This window comes from Megalops cyprinoides, chromosome 20 (assembly GCF_013368585.1).
Source record: "Megalops cyprinoides isolate fMegCyp1 chromosome 20, fMegCyp1.pri, whole genome shotgun sequence".
Lineage (NCBI taxonomy): Eukaryota > Metazoa > Chordata > Actinopteri > Elopiformes > Megalopidae > Megalops > Megalops cyprinoides.
The window spans coordinates 27,448,232-27,469,415 of record NC_050602.1 but is presented as its reverse complement, the minus strand read 5'-3'; the positions used below and the strand labels follow the sequence as shown (position 1 = coordinate 27,469,415).

At 46.2% G+C, this 21,184-nt stretch overlaps 1 protein-coding gene across 1 annotated transcript in view; it reads right to left on the bottom strand.

Moving 5' to 3' along the window:
* Nucleotides 1–20,830, bottom strand: part of LOC118795579 (small conductance calcium-activated potassium channel protein 2-like) — a 49,756-nt gene extending 28,926 nt beyond the window's left edge. Inside the window, exon 1 of the mRNA XM_036554161.1 lies at nucleotides 19,629–20,830. Coding sequence (XP_036410054.1) covers nucleotides 19,629–20,783 — 1,155 coding nt within the window. The 5' untranslated portion in view covers nucleotides 20,784–20,830. The remainder of the gene's footprint in view (nucleotides 1–19,628) is intronic.
* Nucleotides 20,831–21,184: the final 354 nt, after the last annotated feature.

Here is a 21,184-nt window from a genome sequence, read left to right as displayed (position 1 = left end):
AAAGCTGGTGTCCCTCATCACAAGGCCTGGCAGAAACTGACACTTTAACAGGTGAAGAAGTATGCCACCTAGAGGTGGTAAAATTGTAACAACTGTGTCCTTCTCAAACATTTCTCCTCCAGTCACCAGGAGGACAAACAGATTCAGGACAGGAGGTTGGAGCCCGGCTTTCATAACCTCATTCAGCACTCGGAGTGAAGGTTTTCTGCAGTGCCGTCAGGTTAGGCTGTGCATGGTTCCATAAGCGCCTCCATAAGCTGTACGTAGAGTGACAGTTATTTTACAGACAGCCTAACAGCGGAAGCTTTGCTTTCTCATTATTACCGGCGTGTTGTAGCTTTTTGGGGGCCTGAGGGCATGGCAGTGGCAGTTAGGAGGCACTGCTCACCTGAAAACGTCTGAAAGCCACTGGACGGCCTGCTTTACCTGGTCTACCAAGGTCTGTGACACCTGACTGACAGCCGCATGTCAGACCGGCTTAGAAATCAGCCAGGTGTCAGTGCTGAAGCACAGCCAGGAAGGAGGCGGACGGGGAATCTCTCTCACACAAACCCGCAGCAGAGAAAAATAAAAGCTTTTCTCACAGAGTTTACTCCCAAATATTACATGTGAAATTATGTAGAACAGATTAAGACTTCCCAATTGAACAAAATGAACAAAATGGCTGCCTGCAGGTGCTTGAGTTTAAATGTTTTTAATTTTACCCCGGTTGATTGCGCGGTAACGTTGAGGCCAGGTATCGCGGTACGGCACACTCACCACCCACTCGCACAGGCCCGGAACAGCACGGCCACTGCATCAGCAGCAACAAAAGCACAGTGAATTATGGGCCCTTCTCTGATTTGTATCTTTTCAAAAGCTTTTAAGGAGGCATAAACATGTCCCGTTACAGCGGCCCTCTCTGAAGCCAGAGCTGCGCGGTTGAGGACTGACTGCCTAAAGACCACAGTCGATACTGTTTGACAGGGAGTGATGTACAATCGAGCACAAAGCCAAACATGGATTCTGTACAACAGTTTAAGCAGTGACATGATATCCCTGGAGTCTTTGTTGTATTCATGTAAATTTTCAATCAAATTGAAGTTTTCGATCAAACAATTTCATGTTATTAACACTATTTCAGAATATCTGCTTTGTGAAAGTAAAATTGTCTTATTGCAAATACCCCTTTTCCAGCAGTGTACACACCAGGAACAAACCAAGAAATACCTGGCCCTGCTGCTGTACCTGGTCCTGTTTCACTGGGACCTAGACTGACAGCATTCGAAATGCCATCATGCACAACCGCCACAATCAAACTGTGGTCCTTATGAATACCTTCTCCTATGGAAAAGATGTATAATAACACAAAAACTCTGAAGTCACACCCTTGCAAAAGACTGTAGGTGAGTACGTGGCTGATATTTACTGGTAACAAGATGAAGCCAAGCCATCAGTGGAATTTTCTTCCTGTTAACCCCCAAACTAATTTCAACAATGTGTCCTCACTTTGCTAAGTTTGCTAAGTGGAAGCTCCTCCCAGGTTCTCTGTCCTTTGGTGGAGGCTTTCTGTGGGTCCGGTTCACCTGGAGATTACCTGGGCGTGCCACAGCCCGCTAACAGTGAAGCAACCCACGTTTTCACACACAGTTTTTTTCTGCTTTCAGTCCAAGTTATGGACAGCATGAAAGCAGCTACAGAAGAAAGTACATTTAAATACATAAATCATCATTTCTACCACACACTTTCTAGTTATTTTTTGTTTCAGTTCCACCTTTTACAATACAAATAAACATGTCAAGAAAAGTTAGCAAAAGATATACAGTACGGTAAAGCAATCAGGATTCTTTTTTGAAATGTTCATGATAGTCATAAACTACCCATTTCATGAATTATAATCATTGTTGTGAGTCATACAATATTCAGGGTAATATACTGATCAAGCCAAATGAACTCACATCCATAGCTGAAGCAGAAGAAGGGAAATCAGGCGAAACGTTAAAGACACATTGATACACCTGAATAAAATCAGTCACTCTAAAAAATTTATTTTCTTAATTTTAATAATAATATTATTAAGAGGAATACTTAATAGCAAACCTATTGCAATCAGCTTTTGACTCAATTAGCCTTGTGCATTTGAAAGATAAGACAGTTACCTTGAATCAGTAAAAAAAGGGATGTTGGTTGTTGCACTAATTTTACACCAGCGTGGGGAAAGTCCCGCGATTTGCCTGATGTTTGTGAAAGAGTAACAGCCAGCAATTAGATGGTATTCTTGTGGCAGCAGTGAGTGGTGTGAATGGGGGGTGATGTCACTGACCACCAAAATGTGGTGTTTTGCCAACATCATGGCTTTTGCCACCATACCATTGGTGTGTTTTGAAAACAATAAAAAAAATCAGCACAGTCCCGCTCTTGCTCGTGGCTGAAAGGAGAAAGGTTATGTTTTCAGAGCCGACCCCGAGCAGCAGTCCCTCACGCTCTGTGCAGTTTGCGGCACAGATGTGCCGTCTCCCAGCGCTGGTCTGGCTGAGACTCATTATGGCCTCTGTTCTGGGTAATAAGGCCTGGAAGCATTAGAGCAGACGTTTCACAAAAGCCTGGCTCTCTATAGCAATGCTCTGACCCTGTGCTGTTTCACAGGAAACTTACAAAGGTTACAGACAAGAGCAGGCCATATCTTACTAATCCCATTACTGCATTAAATATCTTAATAATTCAGCTGCTCATCAAAGCCCCTCTCGGTAATGAGCCTGGGCTAGCACGCTCACAGTGGCCGTGTGGAACAAATTGGTGGATGCCTGACCGGAGAGTGATGGACAGTTTGACTGGAGAGATCTAAGGAGGCATTAGGGATTCACGAAAGCGGAGAAAAACAATGCATCTCACATAAAAGGGGATGTGAGGGAATGACCTTACAGGCCCAAAGGCTGCACTGCCAAAGGGCTCTGTGCAAAAATCAAGGGCTGACAGCTTCACACAGATGCAGAGCATATATATATATACATATATATATATATATATTTATTTTTTTTTTTTTAACATAAAACAGTATAAAACAGATAGGTAGGTAAACAATGATGTCAAAGTTGAATAAATACATTACACCCCACGTTAACCCTTTCTGTGTCTGTGTGAGCCGGTCTGCCATCTGTGCTGACACCCTCGAACCCGTGTTGCCAGAGCAACAAGAAAAGCACTGGGCTGTGATAGCACTGCTGCTGCACATCCCAAAGCTTTTCTTTTTAAAATCAGAAGGAGACGCCACTCTACCCCATCAAACTCTTGGCGCTGTCAGTTTCAGTCACACACACACCAGGCACTGTCAGGTCTCCAAAGCCCACACGCTTCCCCTGCGAACGCAGCGGTGCAGCCGACAGCTGTCCGTCTGCTCCGGGCGCGGGGGGGGGTGTCAGTGGTGCTGCGCTGCCTCCCTGAGACTGTGCACCTGGGCGAAATTGAAAAGCCACGGTGCAGAACAGTTTAAATGAAGCACTGCAGCACTCTCTCTCTCCTGATTCTTTTCTCTCACTGTCCCACTCTCTCTCTCCCTCTCTCTCACTATCTGATTCACTCCCACTCTCGCTCTCTCTGCCGCTCCCTCTCACACGCACACTCTTTTTCTCTCACATATTCTCCTCCGCTGGTTGGTTAACCATCTTGCAGAATGCCACAATAAAGTTGTTCCTGCGCTGGAAGCAGACGCATCCTCAGCTGGGAAAGCCAGTGGAACAGCTGCTGTCTTTGCTCCCCGTGCATGCACCCCCCCCTTCACGCCCCCTGTGCACGCTCCCCGTGCATGCTCCCCGTGCGCGCCCGTATATATCCCGATGTCTCCATAGTAGAGACAGTTGCACCCCTCGGTATTTTCGCCCGGCGCCGAGCCTGAACCATGTGCAGCCCACCTGTCCATCTTCACAAACACCCGCCTCTTGACTGGATTCGGATCCGGATTTTATCTGACTGAGAGAGAGAGAGAGAGAGAGAGAGAGAGAGAGAGAGAGAGAGAGAGAGAGAGAGAGAGAGAGAGAGAGAGAGAGAGAGAGAGAGAGAGGGGGAGAGGGAGAGGGAGAGGGAGAGGGAGAGGGAGAGGGAGAGGGAGAGGGAGAGGGAGAGGGAGAGGGAAAAAAGGGACCCTGAGGGCAGAGAAACAGGCTGTTGCTGCAGAGAGAGCTGTATCTGTGCTTGTTCTAGCTTGTTACACTACAGAAACACTGTCAGGTCCTACAGACGGCTCCGTGTACATTCAGCTTCACCCAAACCAAGCTGCCCGAGCAGCAACAACAGAAATATCGGTCTAGCATAATTTTTATGGCCTAATAAAATTCTGCTGTAGCAGTATGATGCCATTTAATATAGTATGATGTAATATTACAATGTACAATATGATAAAATATTTATTTTAAATACATATTTTAAATATTGATGGAGGACCCTGAGTTGGCAAGGCACTCACTTGGAGCCATAAGGCCCTGGTTTGAAACTGGCTGTGTCATTTGTAGTAACATGAACAGGCTGGTTTCATTCCATCAGGGAGAGGGGTGGGTGGGTCAGCCAAGTGATCCACCAGGTGCCTGAGAGTGGCTTGGTTGACATCAGTGGAGTATCGTCTATCCTCCAACGAGCACCCACTCCACTGTAGTGCACTGTGTGACTTATGGTCAAAAAAAACTTGCTCGGGCTATTGCAGTGAGACCAAGGTGCAGCTGGTGGTTCCAGAACAGGGCGCATTGCTGCATCTGGCTGCACAAAACAATGCGACTATATCGCATTTCATGTCGCATTTCATAATCCATCCGTGCAGCTTAACTGCTTCTGTTGGTGTTACTCAAAGGGTAGGTCATTAGAACTCACTTCATAAATTGCCCGTGTTTTTCCATGTTTACACCTGTTTACACCACAAAGAAAGGACAAGGAACACAGAGATGTCCTGCTGCTCCTGTATTCATTATTAAAAGAGAGACATTTATCCTGAGTGATTAATTACACCCTTCTTTGGACACTGCACTATACCTTATATCTGCATTCAGAGGGTATGATGAGACTAAATTTGGACTATGTCCATTGATGTTTGGAATTTCTGTTTTTCAGACCTATAAAGGAATGTTATTTCCTTATACTTTTGTGAAGATTTGCCCCGTGGATGGATTGGGTGGGTTGGATATTGAGTGAGACAGTGCACTGAATTTCTCATCATTTAAAGCAGTGTCTTCTTGCATAGCATGGGGAATGTACAGTCTGTGTGCCACTGTTTCAAATTCCCCTTAACCTTTCTCAAACGTCAAAATTTCCATTTCCGTAAAGACTCCATATTGCATTATTTATTGATTTATTATTGATGGTTTTCAAATGCTGCCACTGGATGGGAGCCACCATTGCAGAGCACCAGATGAAAACCAAATTTTCTTCATCTCTTGCACAAATTTCCTGAAACAATATGTTTCTTAACTAAAACAGTGAACAAAAAATACATTTTTTTGCGGTGACTAATTTTTAAACATATTTCTCGGTATTAAATATCAACATCAGAATCACGCAATATTCTGGAACCTACTAATATTTAAAAACCAAAATGAAATAATCATGCCTTTCTCCACAGTAGCATGGAAGTTCACTTTTTCTGGTGTTTAACCATGGGAGCAGATGAATGCTCTTCATTCATACAGCAAAGGTATCCTGGGGCTTGAGACATCACCTGGAACAGCATCAGCTGCTCCAAGGATTAGAGTCACCCATTCATAAGAATCAAAACAAAACAGGGCTGAAAAAGGCATGTTAAACTGGTACATCAATCTGTGTTCACTGATTAGAAATCCAAGGATATGAAATACATTGCAGTATGTTTTTATGTGTTGATAGCTAGGGTGAAAACACATAAAATATAAATGACTTCAACTTTGACCTAAACGTGTAATCAAGACTTATTTTTTCCCTGTCTGCCAAATATTTTTGCTGCAGTGCTAAAACCATTACGTTGAACCTAACTGAATATCCACCAAGGACATGAATGCACAGTCTCATGTGATTCAGGCTATTATTAGTGTAATAAAAACTGTATCACGCAAACATTCTGTTCGCATGAAAACGTAGCCAGCAGAAGGCTTGCATATGGCAGATCGTCTCTGGTCTTGCATCTTCTCTTAGGGCAATCCAGACACACGAAAACAGCGTCTGTACGTAAAAAATTATGCAGCAGAAGAACATATTCCATATCAGTGAAATGTGTCATCACACAAATGGCAGAAAGAGTTAGGATCTCACAACCGCATGCGTACCAGCAGCCAGCTGAGAGAGGAGGTGAAACCCGGGAGGGGAGGAAAACCAGGTGTGAAAAAGTAAAACAAGGCCACCAGCCCGCAGACGCTGATGCCTTATAAATCCATCCCAACTCCAGGAGAGAGAGATGCACCGAGGACAAGGTGCCAGTCGTGTGTCTGTGTCAACACTGAGGTTCACCACCAAACCATGGCACGGTAGCCTAGGCAACAAGCTGGGGAGGGGGGAAGCGCTAAAAAAGGTACCCGAAATTTACATCTCTTCCCACGAAGCCCTGACAGGTCCTCTGATGAGGTGTTATTGAAGTGATAAAAACATGCTTTTTTAATCTGACTGGGAACAGCACCACTTCGTAGCGACATGGGTTTATTCTATACCATCTGTTTACTTTACAACTGACTACGCCGCTACAGAAGCACAAGATTAGAGATGAACAAGCTGATCAGCAGAATGCATCCCGGCTCGCTATGCAGCCAGTCGGATGTGAGTATTTGCAGATTTAAACTGGCAGATAAGGCACGCCCGGCCCTTCGGTAATCGTCTGCATCGATCACTTCCTGTACGGATCGATCGGGGGGGCAGGGGGACTGCTGTGCCATGCCTTCAGAGGCTGAAATACAGTCACAGGGCACCTGATCCATACCGCACTGACGCTGGAGGACAAGCAAGAGAGCAGATAAGATAAGGTGTGTGTGCACAGTCATCATTCCCTCCGAGTTCACTGCCGCTTCCTCTCACCTCCATCTCTGGGCTTTAACGAAGAGTATAAAAAGAAGCATTTTTGTAGAGAGACGGGAGAGAGGGAGAACAGGAGACAGACAAAGACAATGAGAGAAAAAGGGATGGATATTGGGATGGAGGGAAAGGGGGATGGATGGAGACAGAGAAAGGCCTGATAAACTCACAGACTCTGCCATGCAGGATGGATACTGCTGTCCTCTCCCTGACACAGCAGTGCTTTGGAGAGACAGAGTCCCCCCATTAAACTAGTGGTGAAAGACGGTGCGTTAAGATGACTTCCACGCTCGGTTTCGGTTATGTATAAACTCCTCCGTAACTCAGTTTGTCTACTGACCTACCATCGGTTCACCGAGCGGTCCTCGCGAAAACTTTCCTGACTTCCTTAAGGCGCCCAACAGCTTGTCTTTGTTAATATTAAAAAATGTAGTCCGTCTTCCTCTCAGGGCCATGAATAACCTCAGTAGAGTTCACCTGGGAGACAGGCGCTGCTGTTCTGGGATGCTCTGAAACAGCCGACGGCCCCGGAGGTCTTTATTTCGGATTGTTAATATGGGCCAGCAGCAGATGCTGCCCCAGTATCTCCCCTCAGTAAAGTGGGGCAGTGATACTCAGGCCTTCCTGAGTACAGCAGCGTCTGAATGAGATGGAGCTCAGCTTCTGCAGCTGGTTACGGGTGGACACACTCTATTCCAGTACTCCTCTACCTGTGAGTCTTACTGTTCTTTTCCTGTTTGCTGTTACCTATACAGGTATAGTTTCACACCAGAAATCCTAAGAACTGAATTAAGTAAATAAGTATCTGAAAATGAAACCCAGAGAAAGTGTCTGGCTGGCCATCTGCACACTAGAGGAAGATGCTCTCTGCACCTGAGCAAAAGTTAATGGCCTCTGTATATATCGTGCTGTCTAAATGAATAATAAGGAAATTGTAAGTTCCCTCAGGAACGGGCATCTGACAAGCCAATGAGTGATAATAAATAATGGAAGATCTGGAGACGAGACTGTGAGCTTTAGCCAAAGGTTTGGAAGAGGCACTTGCCAGTAGCTGCTGGGGAACTCTCTCCCCACAACAATATTCTGTGTCATCCTCCAGTGAGAAGCACTGTGGTCATACAGGAGCCCTAAACGACAGAAAGAATCTCAAAGGCCTGGAGAACGCATGCTCTTTCTCCCAGCCATGAATTGGAGACCCCCAGCTGAGATATTCCTCTGCGTCTCCAGGGGTAGTAACCATAGTGAAACAGACATACTCTGTCCCAGTTCTGCAGTCCCGTCCACTCTCTGTATTACATAACGCTTACTGTAGGTGTTTCTGCTCGACTGTGGCTGCATTAATGCCTAAATTTATTAAAGGCCCTTTTCAAACTTAACACTTCATGGTCTGTAACTGAAGGAAAAACTGAAGGGAAAAAAGAATTTGATACCCCCAAGCACACCCCGCCAACCAAGCGGGTGCTGCAGACCCCCCAAGCCCAGCAGAAATTTCAGTCAGTAGTAAGAAAGTCTTGATTCAATCTACATTACATTATTGTCATTAAGCAGATGCTCTAATCCAGAGCAATTTACAGTTTTATGACTTCATACAGCTGTATATTTACTGAGTCAGTTGTTAGTTAAGCACCTTGCCCAATAGTACAATGGCAGTGCCATAGCAGGGAATTGAACCAGCAACCTTCTGCTTACGAGCCTTGCTCCTTACCACTATACTACACTGCCACCCACACCACAACACATTTTGCCCTTATCTGCGAGAGTCTTTTGCCCCTTTTCCGTGCCCACAAAATATTAGAAGTACAGCCATGAAAATACAGAAGTAAAACTATGAAAGATATGGAAGAAAACAATATAGAGCTTGATTAATTCATTACTCAGATTCACGGACATTGCAGTTAGATTGAATTTGCCCAAAGCTACTGCCTACATGTTGCATGATTCAGTGTCCTGAGAAAAGCCCCCACTCCGGTCTCCTGCTGTGAGGATCATCTGGATGAAATGGCACACAGTTCTCTATTTCCTCCGTGTCAAAATCACCTTTTTCCAACACAGAGCTGTTTTAGGAACACAACTCTTAATTTAACTCTCCTTACTTTTTACCTGACTTTGCCCTAAAAACACAAGTTAAGTACAGAGAAAAAATACTCTCTTGTTTTCTTGCGCTGGAACACAATTTAATTCAACCTTTATTTAGCCAGGGAAGTCAATGGAGAACTCGAGTCTCTTTTTACAGTGTTGACCTTGGGGGAAAATGAGGTTAGGAGAAGGCAGGGGATTGCATCACCGGTCTGCTTTCGGAGGGCTGATTAGGTGTCATTAATTGGCCTGATTTAGGGCTGCAGGCTGAGGAACGGCCTGAGCAGCAGGGTTAGAACTTTCGCTGATCCAGTAATGACCACGATAAATCAGGACTTTGTTCTTATCTGAAAGACAGCACCTCTGATAGCACACTGTCCCTATCACTGCGAAGGGACATTGGTTCTGCTTGGTTCAGAGAGAATATGCACCTTGCTGGCCCACCACGATCATGTCCAGAGTTCTTTACTGGTGAGATTCCTCTGACAATCTCCCCAACCCCAGCACTTTCCAGTGTGCCCCTCTGTGCCCCCTCTTCACACACGTTCATATTTAGGTCTTTGGGAGATACAGTACTTAAGAAATCAGACATTTTTAAAACAAACCAAAAAATCAGACGAAGTGAAAAAACTACATGTGGTTTTTAGGAGTCTCCATAATAACTGGTGATATCAGTGTGCTGTGCTGTGCTGTGCTGTGCTGCGCTGTACTGTGCTTTCCTGTGCTGCGCTCTCCTGTGCTGTGCTGCGCTGTGCTGTGGAGGTGCTGTGCTGTGCTGTCCTGTGCTCTCCTGTGCTGTGCTGTGCTGTCCTGTGCTCTCCTGTGCTGTGCTGCGCTGTGCTGTGCTGCCCTGCGCTCTCCTGTGCTGTGCTGTGCTGTGCTGTGCTGCGCTGCGCTGTGCTGTGCTGTGCTGTGCTCTCCTGTGCTGTGCTTTCCTGTGCTGTGCTGTGCTGTCCTGTGCTCTCCTGTGCTGTGCTGTGCTGTCCTGTGCTCTCCTGTGCTGTGCTGCGCTGTGCTGTGCTGCCCTGCGCTCTCCTGTGCTGTGCTGTGCTGTGCTGTGCTGCCCTGTGCTTTCCTGTGCTGTGCTGTGCTGTGCTGTGCTGTGCTGTACTCCTTGCCTCTTTGCATTCATTTTCACGAGGAGATGCCTCCTCTGTTCTTCTCAGGATCTTTGACAGTTTAGGCAGTGGAATGTCCAGTCTCTCAGCTGCGTGCCTTTCATTGGTCTTACAGCTATCGTCAGACTCAAGAAGGTAGAGGCTTTTTATCTGAAGCATCTTTCTTTTCTCTTATGTCAGCTGGCATCCAAGCACTGTGCTACCAAACACAACTTTTTATTTTAAGTGCTTGGTACAAAGGTAATTGGTGTGTGAAAAGAGATAAACTGTGTTCAGATTCTAGCAGTTTTTTTTCATAACTTTTTCTCCATTCAGCATTGTATTGCATGTTGTGAGTCCAGGCCCACAACTGGACTGACTGATTCTTGCAAGCAGAGTTTTAAATGTCTTGAACAGAGGAATGAGTCTGTTCCAGTTTCCCCTCTTTACAGAACGAGGTTGATTCTTTTATCAGTGGGTTTTGTAAGTGGGGTGCAATGTACCCTCTAAGGTGTTTATGTCTAACTGTATGATTGTGCACGGTGTTTGGCATGAACAGGCGCATCACACAAACAAGAAACACCCTGTAGCTCTGAGCACATCAGGCCAGCATGAGCTGCAGCTTACAATCACAGCACTACATCCTCCATGACTCCCCCACGCATGCAGGCTTAGTGTTCATGGTGCAGTGCAAAATATTGGTGTCTGTGTGTATGGCATCATTGGAACAAAAACTGAAGGTAACCAGTTCCAGAGATCCTGGTTCTTGTACATTGAAAACATCTTTGCTGAGGATCTTTGTGTGTTAATTTGCAATGAAAAGTTCACATTTCTTATACTATTAGACCACTTTTTTGTAGTTTGAAATGAAGCCTTTTCTCCAGGGACTCTGACATGAGACCCTGTGAGACATGCCAAATGTCCTGCTGCATTTGATAACGCGGCATAGATGGGAATGCGTTTACAGGCTGGAGCGGAGCCCGGGTTCGTCCTGCCTGCCTGGTGTGGGCTTTAATGGGCCCAGACATGACTGCTCCATTATCACATCTGTCCAGCTGTTCCCTGCAGGGAGGTCGCCCTGAGAGAGCAGCTGCGTGCCTGACCCAGTCAGGGGAGAGAGCAGGGCAGAGCAGGAACAACCAGCTGATGGCAAAGACGTTCCCTTCAGCTGACAGCCACGCTGAAGGCTGTTCTTGATTGTTTTGCATGATTAACATATTGGATTTATTTGAATGAAGAGCGCCCTTCAACCCCTGGTTGCTTTTATCTGGACTGCCTGCAAAATGGCACCTCTGCCTGTGTGTTTCACATGGAGGTATTTTAGTAAAACTGGAAAAAATATTTGGGTTGGTTTGAGTAAAGTGAATACCAATCTCTGAACACTGTGATATCCAAAATTATGTAATGGAAACCACTCTCTGAAGTAATTAACTTTATCTAATGTGAGTGTACTGTGATGCAACAACTTTAGACACAATCATGGAAGAAAACAGAAGTGGTTGTTTATGAGTGATCCTTACTTATATTGGTAAACTTGCTAATTATTCAAATGAGTCAAAGAAAAGTTCAGGACCGTTATAATATTAAAAGGAAATTTCTGCGCCTCCCTAATTTCATGCTTAGGGGCATCCTCTTCAGTTAAACATTAATTACAAGAAACGCCTCTCTGTCAAACTATTAAAAATCTGTTTAATAAAAGGCATTTTTACAGCACTGAAATGCAGATGCCTCCTCTTAAGGCTGTATTTTATTTTTATTCAGGGACTGTTATGGTTTCTGGCACATAGCTGGACGCAAGGAGCACGGTTACGCGGACCAGGGGAGAGATAAGGTGGGAAGCCAGGGTGGCTGGTGTGGACTCCTGCTTCAGCTTCTCCTTAAAGGTAGGAAAAATACATCTTTCCTCTTTCACTGCTCTTAATGATGAAAATGTAATGTAAATTAAAAAAAAAAAGGTGTCATTGAAAATGAAGGACAAAGTGCTATGCAGGAGGACTTGTGTGAACCACACAAGCCAATCAAATACTGCTGCTCTTCAGAGTAAATCATAAGTAAGGGTCGTAGTCAGAGGGCCAAAGGCAGCACACAAGAGCTCCTCCAGTTTTGGGGTTAAGAATCACACTCCCACCAACAGAACAGTGCCCCTCACCCTCCGTACAAACACGGAGTTCCACCCCAGTCCCCTCGTAACTCTTCCCACTTTTTAGAACAAACAACAATGCAGTAAAATTAAACTGATAGAGTTTCAAAATCCAAACCCCTTCCAGGAAACAGAAGCTCTGTGTGGGGATGGGAATTGTTAAGTAAACACCATATAAGGCAAATCCCCGCCCAGCAGAGAGCGGCTGGCAGACAGACAGCTCTCTGCCTGTTACAGACTGTTCCAAGGCTGCTTACGAACAAATTTCGCTGTGCCATAAAAACAGGGCTTCATTAAAGGCGGGCAGAGAGGAGGGAGGGGCCCACTTCAGCACCAGGGCGTAATTTGAGAAGGGTATAAATATTAAACGTGCCATGAATTATTCCTGCTGTGCAACCGACAGTTAATTTTTTTTCACATAAACTAGACAGCTTTAGGATTTCTCACTGGCAAATGAGATAAGGAGGGCCCTGCCTCTCCTCGGTTTGACAGACACAGATACGGAGGGTCACCTCAGAGCTGTCCAATCAGGGGAGAACGGCCAGGCTTTCAGAATATAATTAAACGTTCACGCAAATGTACTTCGCTCTGTGTTTGTGTCTGTCCCGTGTGACTGCGGGTGTGAGCAGACAGCAGCTTTCCCCCTCGTTTGAAACGTCAGCTTGTTGCCCAGGTGTTTAGCTCTTGGTGTGACAGGATCCCACCTTTTCTCAAAGTCATCTGATAAGCAGGGTGCTCTTCTGAGTCACTCACTGACTGATAAGCGCAGCATCGCCGTCCATTTCAATCAATCTGCCGGAATGTTCACTTTTGTAACTCTTTATATCAGGCGGACCCTCTGAAGCCAAAGGGAGATGCTGGAAGTGCATCCAGTACCCAGCAGCAAAAATTAAATGCTGAAATGGAATCCGTACACTGAATTTTTGCATTTCATACATAACAGGTGAATAAAACCCAGAGCACAGTACTCTGAGATTGACAGGGTAGCATATGTGAATACATTTAGAGCTGTGAGTTGGTTTTTCCACATTTCAGCATGGGTGTAAGTAGAGGATACTGTAGAATCGACTGTCTGCTACAACCAACACATGTAATAAAACAAATTCTAACTGTGGAAAGGAAACCTGCTTGTTAATCACAGCTGCTTATCTGCTCAGTATAAGGGCTGTAATGCTCTGCTAACTCCCCATGCCTGAATTCATGCCAATCTTCTAATGAACTAATCACCTGGATGCTCACATTGTTACACTCATGCAAACAGGCAGAGAACCTTATTTCATTCTCTTAGTGTGGGGAGGGGAGGAAGTATTCTCTTTGAGCTCATGCAAAAACACACACCCCAAATCCGCCAGAATGTGGCCAAATGTACGCCATAACGCACACCACTGCATACACTGCGTGCACCACACACATCATCACCAGCTGAAAGGAAATGAATGAGCAGGTGGTGGAGAGATGGATAGATGGGCTGCATCCCTGAATACACCTTCAGACACCACTGGAACATTGTGACCTGTCCTGCTCACTCCAGAGTTTCACTCATTTTTACGGTCTCAGCTGTGACATGTCATAGTGAGAGAACTCAGCCCATAACCTATGTGAAACATACCTCACTGAAGTCACCCTGGATAGTGGCATCTGCTCAGCTAACAGGCACTGAAATGTAATGTGATGTTACGGCTACATTACAGCCTTAGAATGATGCTACATCTTCATGGGACTACATAAGAAAAAAATCTTACGTTTCAAGCCAAGTTGCACAGAATCTACCAGGCAAATTTCAACAGCAAAAATATAAACCAAAACAAAATAATGCTAACATTGCATCTTTAATATTTAAAATTATAAAGATTTTTTTTTTTCAAATTTGAATAATTCCTCTGTTATTCATTGATGACCATATGAAAATGTAAAGTAAGAAGCACATTTCTGGGAAAAAAAGGTAAAGCTTTGTATGAGTTAAGCTCTGGATTACAGGTAAAAAGGTCATCTTCCATCATGATGTAAACATAATTGGCTAAACTGGAATAAAATAACAAATAATCACAACAACAATGTTATTATTTTTCCTTGTTTGCCTGTGTCCTGGCCGCTGCTGGGGTGCAGTGCTCCGGTCACGTCACTGCACACAGTGACTGCACCCGCACACATTAAGCCTTGACCTGTACCAGCACACATTAAGCAGTGACCTGTACCTGCACACATTAAGCAGTGACCTGTACCCGCACACATTAAGCTGTGACCTGCACCCGCACACATTAAGCAGTGACCTGTACCCGCACACATTAAGCAGTGACTGCACCCGCACACATTAAGCCTTGACCTGTACCCGCACACATTAAGCAGTGACCTGCACCCGCACACATTAAGGGTAGGTCCTCTCAGGGACACGGGACACGCAAAAGGAAGACTGAAAAGAAAACGCAAGGTCAAATGCACTCCAGCGATCACACATGACTGACCAGCACGTAAACAGCTCTCCGGCAGGAAGACCCAGGGGCTGCACTCCTTCAGGCCTACAGGAAACCCCCCCCCCTCCCCCCCACCCGCCATACAGTGCAGCCCGTATGCACAGCACACAGGATTGATTTCATACGCCTCTCCTTGTGCAGACTCACTCAGACAGAAGGTGAACGGCCTCCGCTCTGGGTGCGGAGGGAACGAGGCTGAACGTAAAGAATGGCTTTTTGTTGTTTACGTAACGCAGCCGGTTAACCATGCATGCGCGGTTCCATTCTCACAGACGCAGCCGCCACCCGCGAGGTACGGTACTCTGCTTTCTGTATCCCCTGCTGGCCGGCGTTAGTGAGCAGATGCCGATCTATGTGGCCCTGTGGGCATAGGGGAGCTGATTGAAAAGAGCGTTTTCTATAGTGAGCTTCATATACAACACAGCAAACCCATTTCAATAAGGGCAAAATGTAAGTATACCACTATAGTGCAGCTATCTCAGAGGCACACAGGGAAGGAGAGAGAATAACAGCCCGATGAAAGCCAGGCTTGCCATCTTACCAGGGCGGACTACATGCACTGCATATTGGGATAAAATCATGCTTTCACAGGAATGTGATTTCCTGTCCAGCGAGCCCTCCTCAGTGGACAGTCTGAGCACGCGCTGGAGCTGGATCTTCCTCTGCCTGCATGATGTAACGGACCTCTGTGAACCGCAGCACAGGGGGTCTGGCTAAACCCCACCAGCAGGGGGCGTTGTTTATTTTTCAGCTGTTGGCTCCGTGCACAATACTGCCAGGGGAGCAGACGCACTCAGTATGCGGCACCAGACGAGGCGGCGATGAGAGGCGAGATAATTATGGATCAATTAACAGCTGTTTCTCCTCTGTGGTCCTCTCACTGTCCCCTGGACTGTGGGGCTTCTCACAGCTCCGCTGAATGCTAAGCCAGTCTCACTTCCTCTCCCATGTGCTTATCAGCAGCTTTATGGTCAGATATTGCACTTGTGTGCTTGGATGAGCAAACGCCAAAGCTGTTCACTAATTGTTGCCACAATGCCTGTATTAGTGGTTAAAGGTCATTTTAAGGGCGCCAAGCAAGCAGAAACAGTACATTAGGTACCACGAGACTTTGCTGGAACATCCTTTACTAAGGGCAAAACTAAGTGATTAGCCCCTAACAGCCAGATGCTAGGGTTTCTAGGTATGCCTCTTTCCAAACAAAATTATACAGCTCAGTGTTTTTTTTTCTTTTACTGAGAAAATCCACGAGCTCTTCACTATAAATAAACTCCTACTTTGATCTCTGGATCACAAACAGTGCTACAAACACAGTTCTGAAAGTGGGTTAAAAACAGCACAACTCAACTTATGGACAAAAAAAAGCCTTATTAATACAGTCAGCAACGCCTGATAAAAAAGGATGAATGGTTCAGCTTTCAAAACTAAAAACATAACAAATCGTGCTTCCATGTATGGTCATTCATCTTTAGAGTTCTCAGCAAATTCGGAGCACATTTGCAGAATGACCTTTGAGTGTCATTGTTTTGGAGAGCGGTGCCAGTGTGAGGCCACTGCTGCCCCAAACCGAGCTGCACTCTCTCTCCCCTCCGAGGGCTGGGTCTGACACTCCACATGCACACCGAGTCCTGGGTACAGCCACCAGACCGAGCTGCCCTCTCTCTCCCCTCCGAGGGCTGGGTCTGACACTCCACATGCACACCGAGTCCTGGGTACAGCCACCAGAGGCAGATTTGTCCAAGAGTCATTATCTGTGTATACGATGTCCCCCTAGTTAGCCTCTGATCTAGAATGTGGCAAACTGTCCTAATGGCAGCAGTTAAGTAAATAAAATAATCCAGCATGGCTCACAGCAGTTTTCATAATTGATTACACCAGCCACACATGGGCAGTACATCTTGCAGAAATATGTCTTGTTCAATTTGTTGAACATTACGGTCTCTGCGAAATCACCTAGGGTTTTTGCATGAGGGATGGTGATAATGTTAGGGTTAGGGAAGATGGTGTGGTTAGGGATAGGATATCACATCCGTTTAGTTGTTCGTTTTGGAGGATTCTGGCATTTTGGACAGGCTTTCGGGTCTGCAGCCGGTCCGCATACGTAAGCCTTTTAACCTCTGAACGGGACGGACAGTAGTTATCCCAAGCCCTGCCAGCAGAGGCGCTCTTCTCTCTCCCGTGGGGGCCAGGGGGCTCGGGTGACAGCTCTCCAAGCGAACGTCAACAACGGAAGAGTAATTACACGTGAACCACAATGGCGTAGGCTCTGCCCTCATTCACAGGACGCTGTCACCGCCTGGCTGGACACCGTGTCACTCTACCAGCGATGCCCGGCGGGGACTGCGTTTTTGGCCCTTTCGGGGAAGTCCTTATTGTCAACGACAACTCCATAACACACCGTCACAATCACATGGCTGTAGCGCGATCGCTAAAATTAAGCCTGACGTTTACAGTCCCTCCAAGAGACAATCCTTCAGAAGACGACAGAATGAATTTGAAATAATGATCAAGATCATATCAACTGTTGTCAGTAATATTATCATAGTCAGTGAGGAAATAATTGTCGTTGTCAACAATAATAGGCAACATACACCCGTCGATGCTAAAATTGCATAATACTTTAGGTAGCAACAATGACTATAGTGGCAACCAAAATAAGCCGTTGCAATAAAGCGGTTTGTTATCATTTAAAGCAGTTTGTCTTCGCAGAATTTCCCCCTAACCTTGTCTTACTCAGACCCAACTCTCTTTCCAACTCTGATGCACACGCACTCGTTTACTGTAACTCCTCCGTGATCCCCATCCTTCTCTGAGAAGGAACGCAATGCTCGTATGGCAGAGCCTTGATATTTCTCACTATATATTACCCTCATTGTTCTATTCAAAACTGAATAACTGAGAGGCAGACGTGCAATTACAATTACTCATGTGGTACGCTACATCTAAAAATTAATTCTGGCGGAGTGACGTGAACGTGCGTTAGTTTTTCTTCTACGTTTATTTTATCAGCAAGTCAAGCTGCTTTTTTTGACAGGGGGTGGGGATTGGGGGTCTTTGTATTTACCCGTGACATAGCGGACTGTTTCTAGAACGAGAATAACATTAATTAATTTGTTGGGTAACGATACTATTCTCTACTTGGAATCTTTGTTTTTTTTTCTTGTTTTCTTAAAGGAGTTCTTTAAGAACTATTCAACCAGCACAGCATTGGGGCAATATGAATATGGGCGATTACTTCCATAGGCCTAAACATTTTGTTGCTGCCACTTACCTGCGTGATTAATTTTTGAGTGACATTTAGGGCAACTAAGAATCGATTAAATAATAATCGTAATTTAAAGCAGGGATAATGGTTTGGTCTGGCTGGCAGATGTATTACCGTGATTGAATGTGTTCTCTCTCTGCGCTAGCTTTTCAAAGAAATTGGAAAGATGTACATTACCGATGTGAGATGTGTAAGTACTGCATTTTTCAGACACTGTATAAATCTCCCAGATCTCAGCAGAAAAAAATACTAAATTGCATGTCCTAAATTGTACTTTTCTGTCTTCATTACATCGTGTGTATGCAATAAATTAATTGTTAAAGTATTTTTTCAAGTTTATTTTCCCGGTGTATTCGGGGACATCGTTTTTTGCTCAAAGGAAAATACATCTGCACGTATCCTATTAAAATAATTAATGTCTGTTAGAAGGTCTGACGGCTTTTTGTCTTATTCTTGTCATCTGTCCGGGAAGGATCCCTGTAACTGCTCTACGCCATTCCCTCTCCTGTAAGATGACCCTGATTAAATAACACAAGAGAAATGCCTGTAGCCCCGCTGAAAACCACACGGCAAAACACGGTTGTCGCTTTGAGATGAGGATGACCGTTTCATTACCGCATCGAGTTACAGGATGAATGAATTAAACAAATAAATAGATATGGGGAAAACAAATAAGCCTTTGGCAAGTTGCACGAAATTAAACCGCTCTCAGACCGCAAGCGCTCGGCCAATGAAACCCACAAAATGCCTTCCAGCTCTTCAAAACAACCAATTTAACCATCTCCTTCTCAATGTATCACTTTGTTAACAAATGGATTCTATCATGGAGAGACGATGAAAGATAAAAGCCGTGAGAGCTGTCTTGCACAGCGTTAAGAATTTTAACGAGGACAGTATAACCAGGGTTATAAAAAGTTCCACTCATAGATTGTGATAGACATGTACTGTGAACTTGCCTAGGGCGAATTTCATTAATCTCTAATGAGGTATCACAGGTTGATTACTCTTATCAAAGATTACAGGTGTATTACACTTATTTGACAAAGAATAGCAGCTGTAGTCACATCAGCCAACACTGAAATGCTAAAAACACGCTTGAAATGGTAAAAATATTAAGTACAGAAGTGAAAGAAACATCTTTAAAAGACAGAAAAAAGGGATTCTGTGTAAAACACTGGAAAATTAAATCTACGATGGTATCAGGCCCAGTGAAAAGTAGGCTACTTGTGAAATAAACTAAAATGTCCATTTCAGTTGTAGACAATATGATACCATTACTACAAACCCATACCAACAGTGTGTGTGTGTGTCTGTGTGTGTATTTGTGTGTGCATGCCCGCGCTTGTGTGGTTTTGGGTATTATAAAAGGCTTTTACCAGAATAAGACTGTTTATAGCTCTGAATGCGTTCCTTAACGTCAAATTAAAGAACCTACGGACCTCTAAATAATTTTAAACACGATACGCTCATCAGCGGAGCAAGAACAGCATAATGTAGCGGCCATATAGGAGTGAGCACCCTGGCCAAACCAGAGGGGTGATATTGGCAGCGCGTTATAAAGCATCGCTGGTTTAATGTGATTTTACCTGCTGTTGCTCAGTTCGGATGCGGTGTCCGTCCTGGTGGGGGTGGTTCTCCGGCCACAGACGGTTGCTGGAGCAGTAGGGGAGGCTGCTTCTGTTGCTGCTACCTGCGGATGAGTTTCTCACCAGCGGGAGAATGGGCGGGCTGACACAGCGCGGCTCGCACTGCTGATGGAATTTATTTTTCTCGCCCGTCCACCTGCAGTCTTGGTCACAGTGTGGCGGGCACGGGCGCTCGTGCCGCGGGAGGTGTCGCCAGTGCGGCGGGCTTCTGCTCAGCTCCCCCGACCCGTTTTTGGCGCAGTAGTTGTTAGGCAGGCTGCTCCCCACCAGTCGCTGCTGTTGCGCCTGTAACTGCGGCTGCGGCGGCTGCGGCTGCGGCAGGTCCTGAGGCGGGAACGAAAGCAACCGCTGGCTCGCGTCGATTGGCTCGCGTGCATTTATATTCAGCGGCTGCTGCGGGTTGTGCGCGGCGGAGGCAGAGGACGGATCCCGCTGCTGCGGTTTGAAATGACCGTGCTGCTGCTGCAACAGCTGGTCGCGCTCCCGCAGCCCTCCCGCCTCTCCGCAGTGACAGGCGGTGGGGTCCTGCTGGTAATTAGCTGTCTGTTGCAGAGGAGCCCCCCGATTTGGGCTTTGCCAAAACAGCTGCGAGGACGGCGGCGGCTGCGGCGGCGGCGGCGTTGGGGAGGGCTGCGGGTAGGTGTGGGGTTCGCGCTGGCGTGGACGGTTCACCTCCTTAGAATAACTGCAGTGGCAGCCCTGACACAGGGGCTGCTCCGACTGCGGAGGAAAGCCGGCTGCGGCCCCAAGGCTCTGTTGCGGATGCAGGGGCTGTCCGGCTAGCGCGCAGCGCTGGGTTTCGACTCGCTGCTCGGTTCCGTAGCTCGGCGCAGGCGGTTGCCCACCGCTCTGCAACTGAGGAGGAGAGTTACCGCGCTGGATGCACGCGTTCGGGTTGGGCAGCTCCCGGTGGTTCCGGTGATACGGGTTAGAGGAACGCTGTCTGAGCGGCGGAGGTGGGGGCGGTAAACTGCACAGCGGAGCGCCTGGACTCGGCGCTGTTTGGCGTGAATGCGGCGCGCTGCTGTTGGCGCTGCTAACCTCCTGACTGGGCGCTTGGTGCTGGTGGACAGCTCCCGACCATCGATGCCGCATCCCCTCATCAGCCGCGTCTTGCTGTGGCTGTTCCCCTGTGCTGTGATGCTCCGGCACCCGAGCATTGCGAATATCCCCAGTAGAATCGAGCCGGCTCGTCTCATTGGTGGGCTGGACCAGGACCAGCCTCATAACGTCACTGAGCAGCTACGAAAAGCACCCCCTTCATGAGAAAATAGCTCCACAGGAGCGCTGCTCACTGAATGAACCCCTAACAACGAAAAGCCAAGTCGAGCGAGCTGGTTGGACAGATGGGGACTGCTTCGCCAAAAAAGTATCGAGTCCCATTTGGTCTTGAGAGAATTTTCGTTTCCGCCATTATAAAAGGCCAAATTTAATCTTGATCGCACCCATGACTGAGTGTCATTGATACAATTAACAAAATCATTTTGACAGTCGTC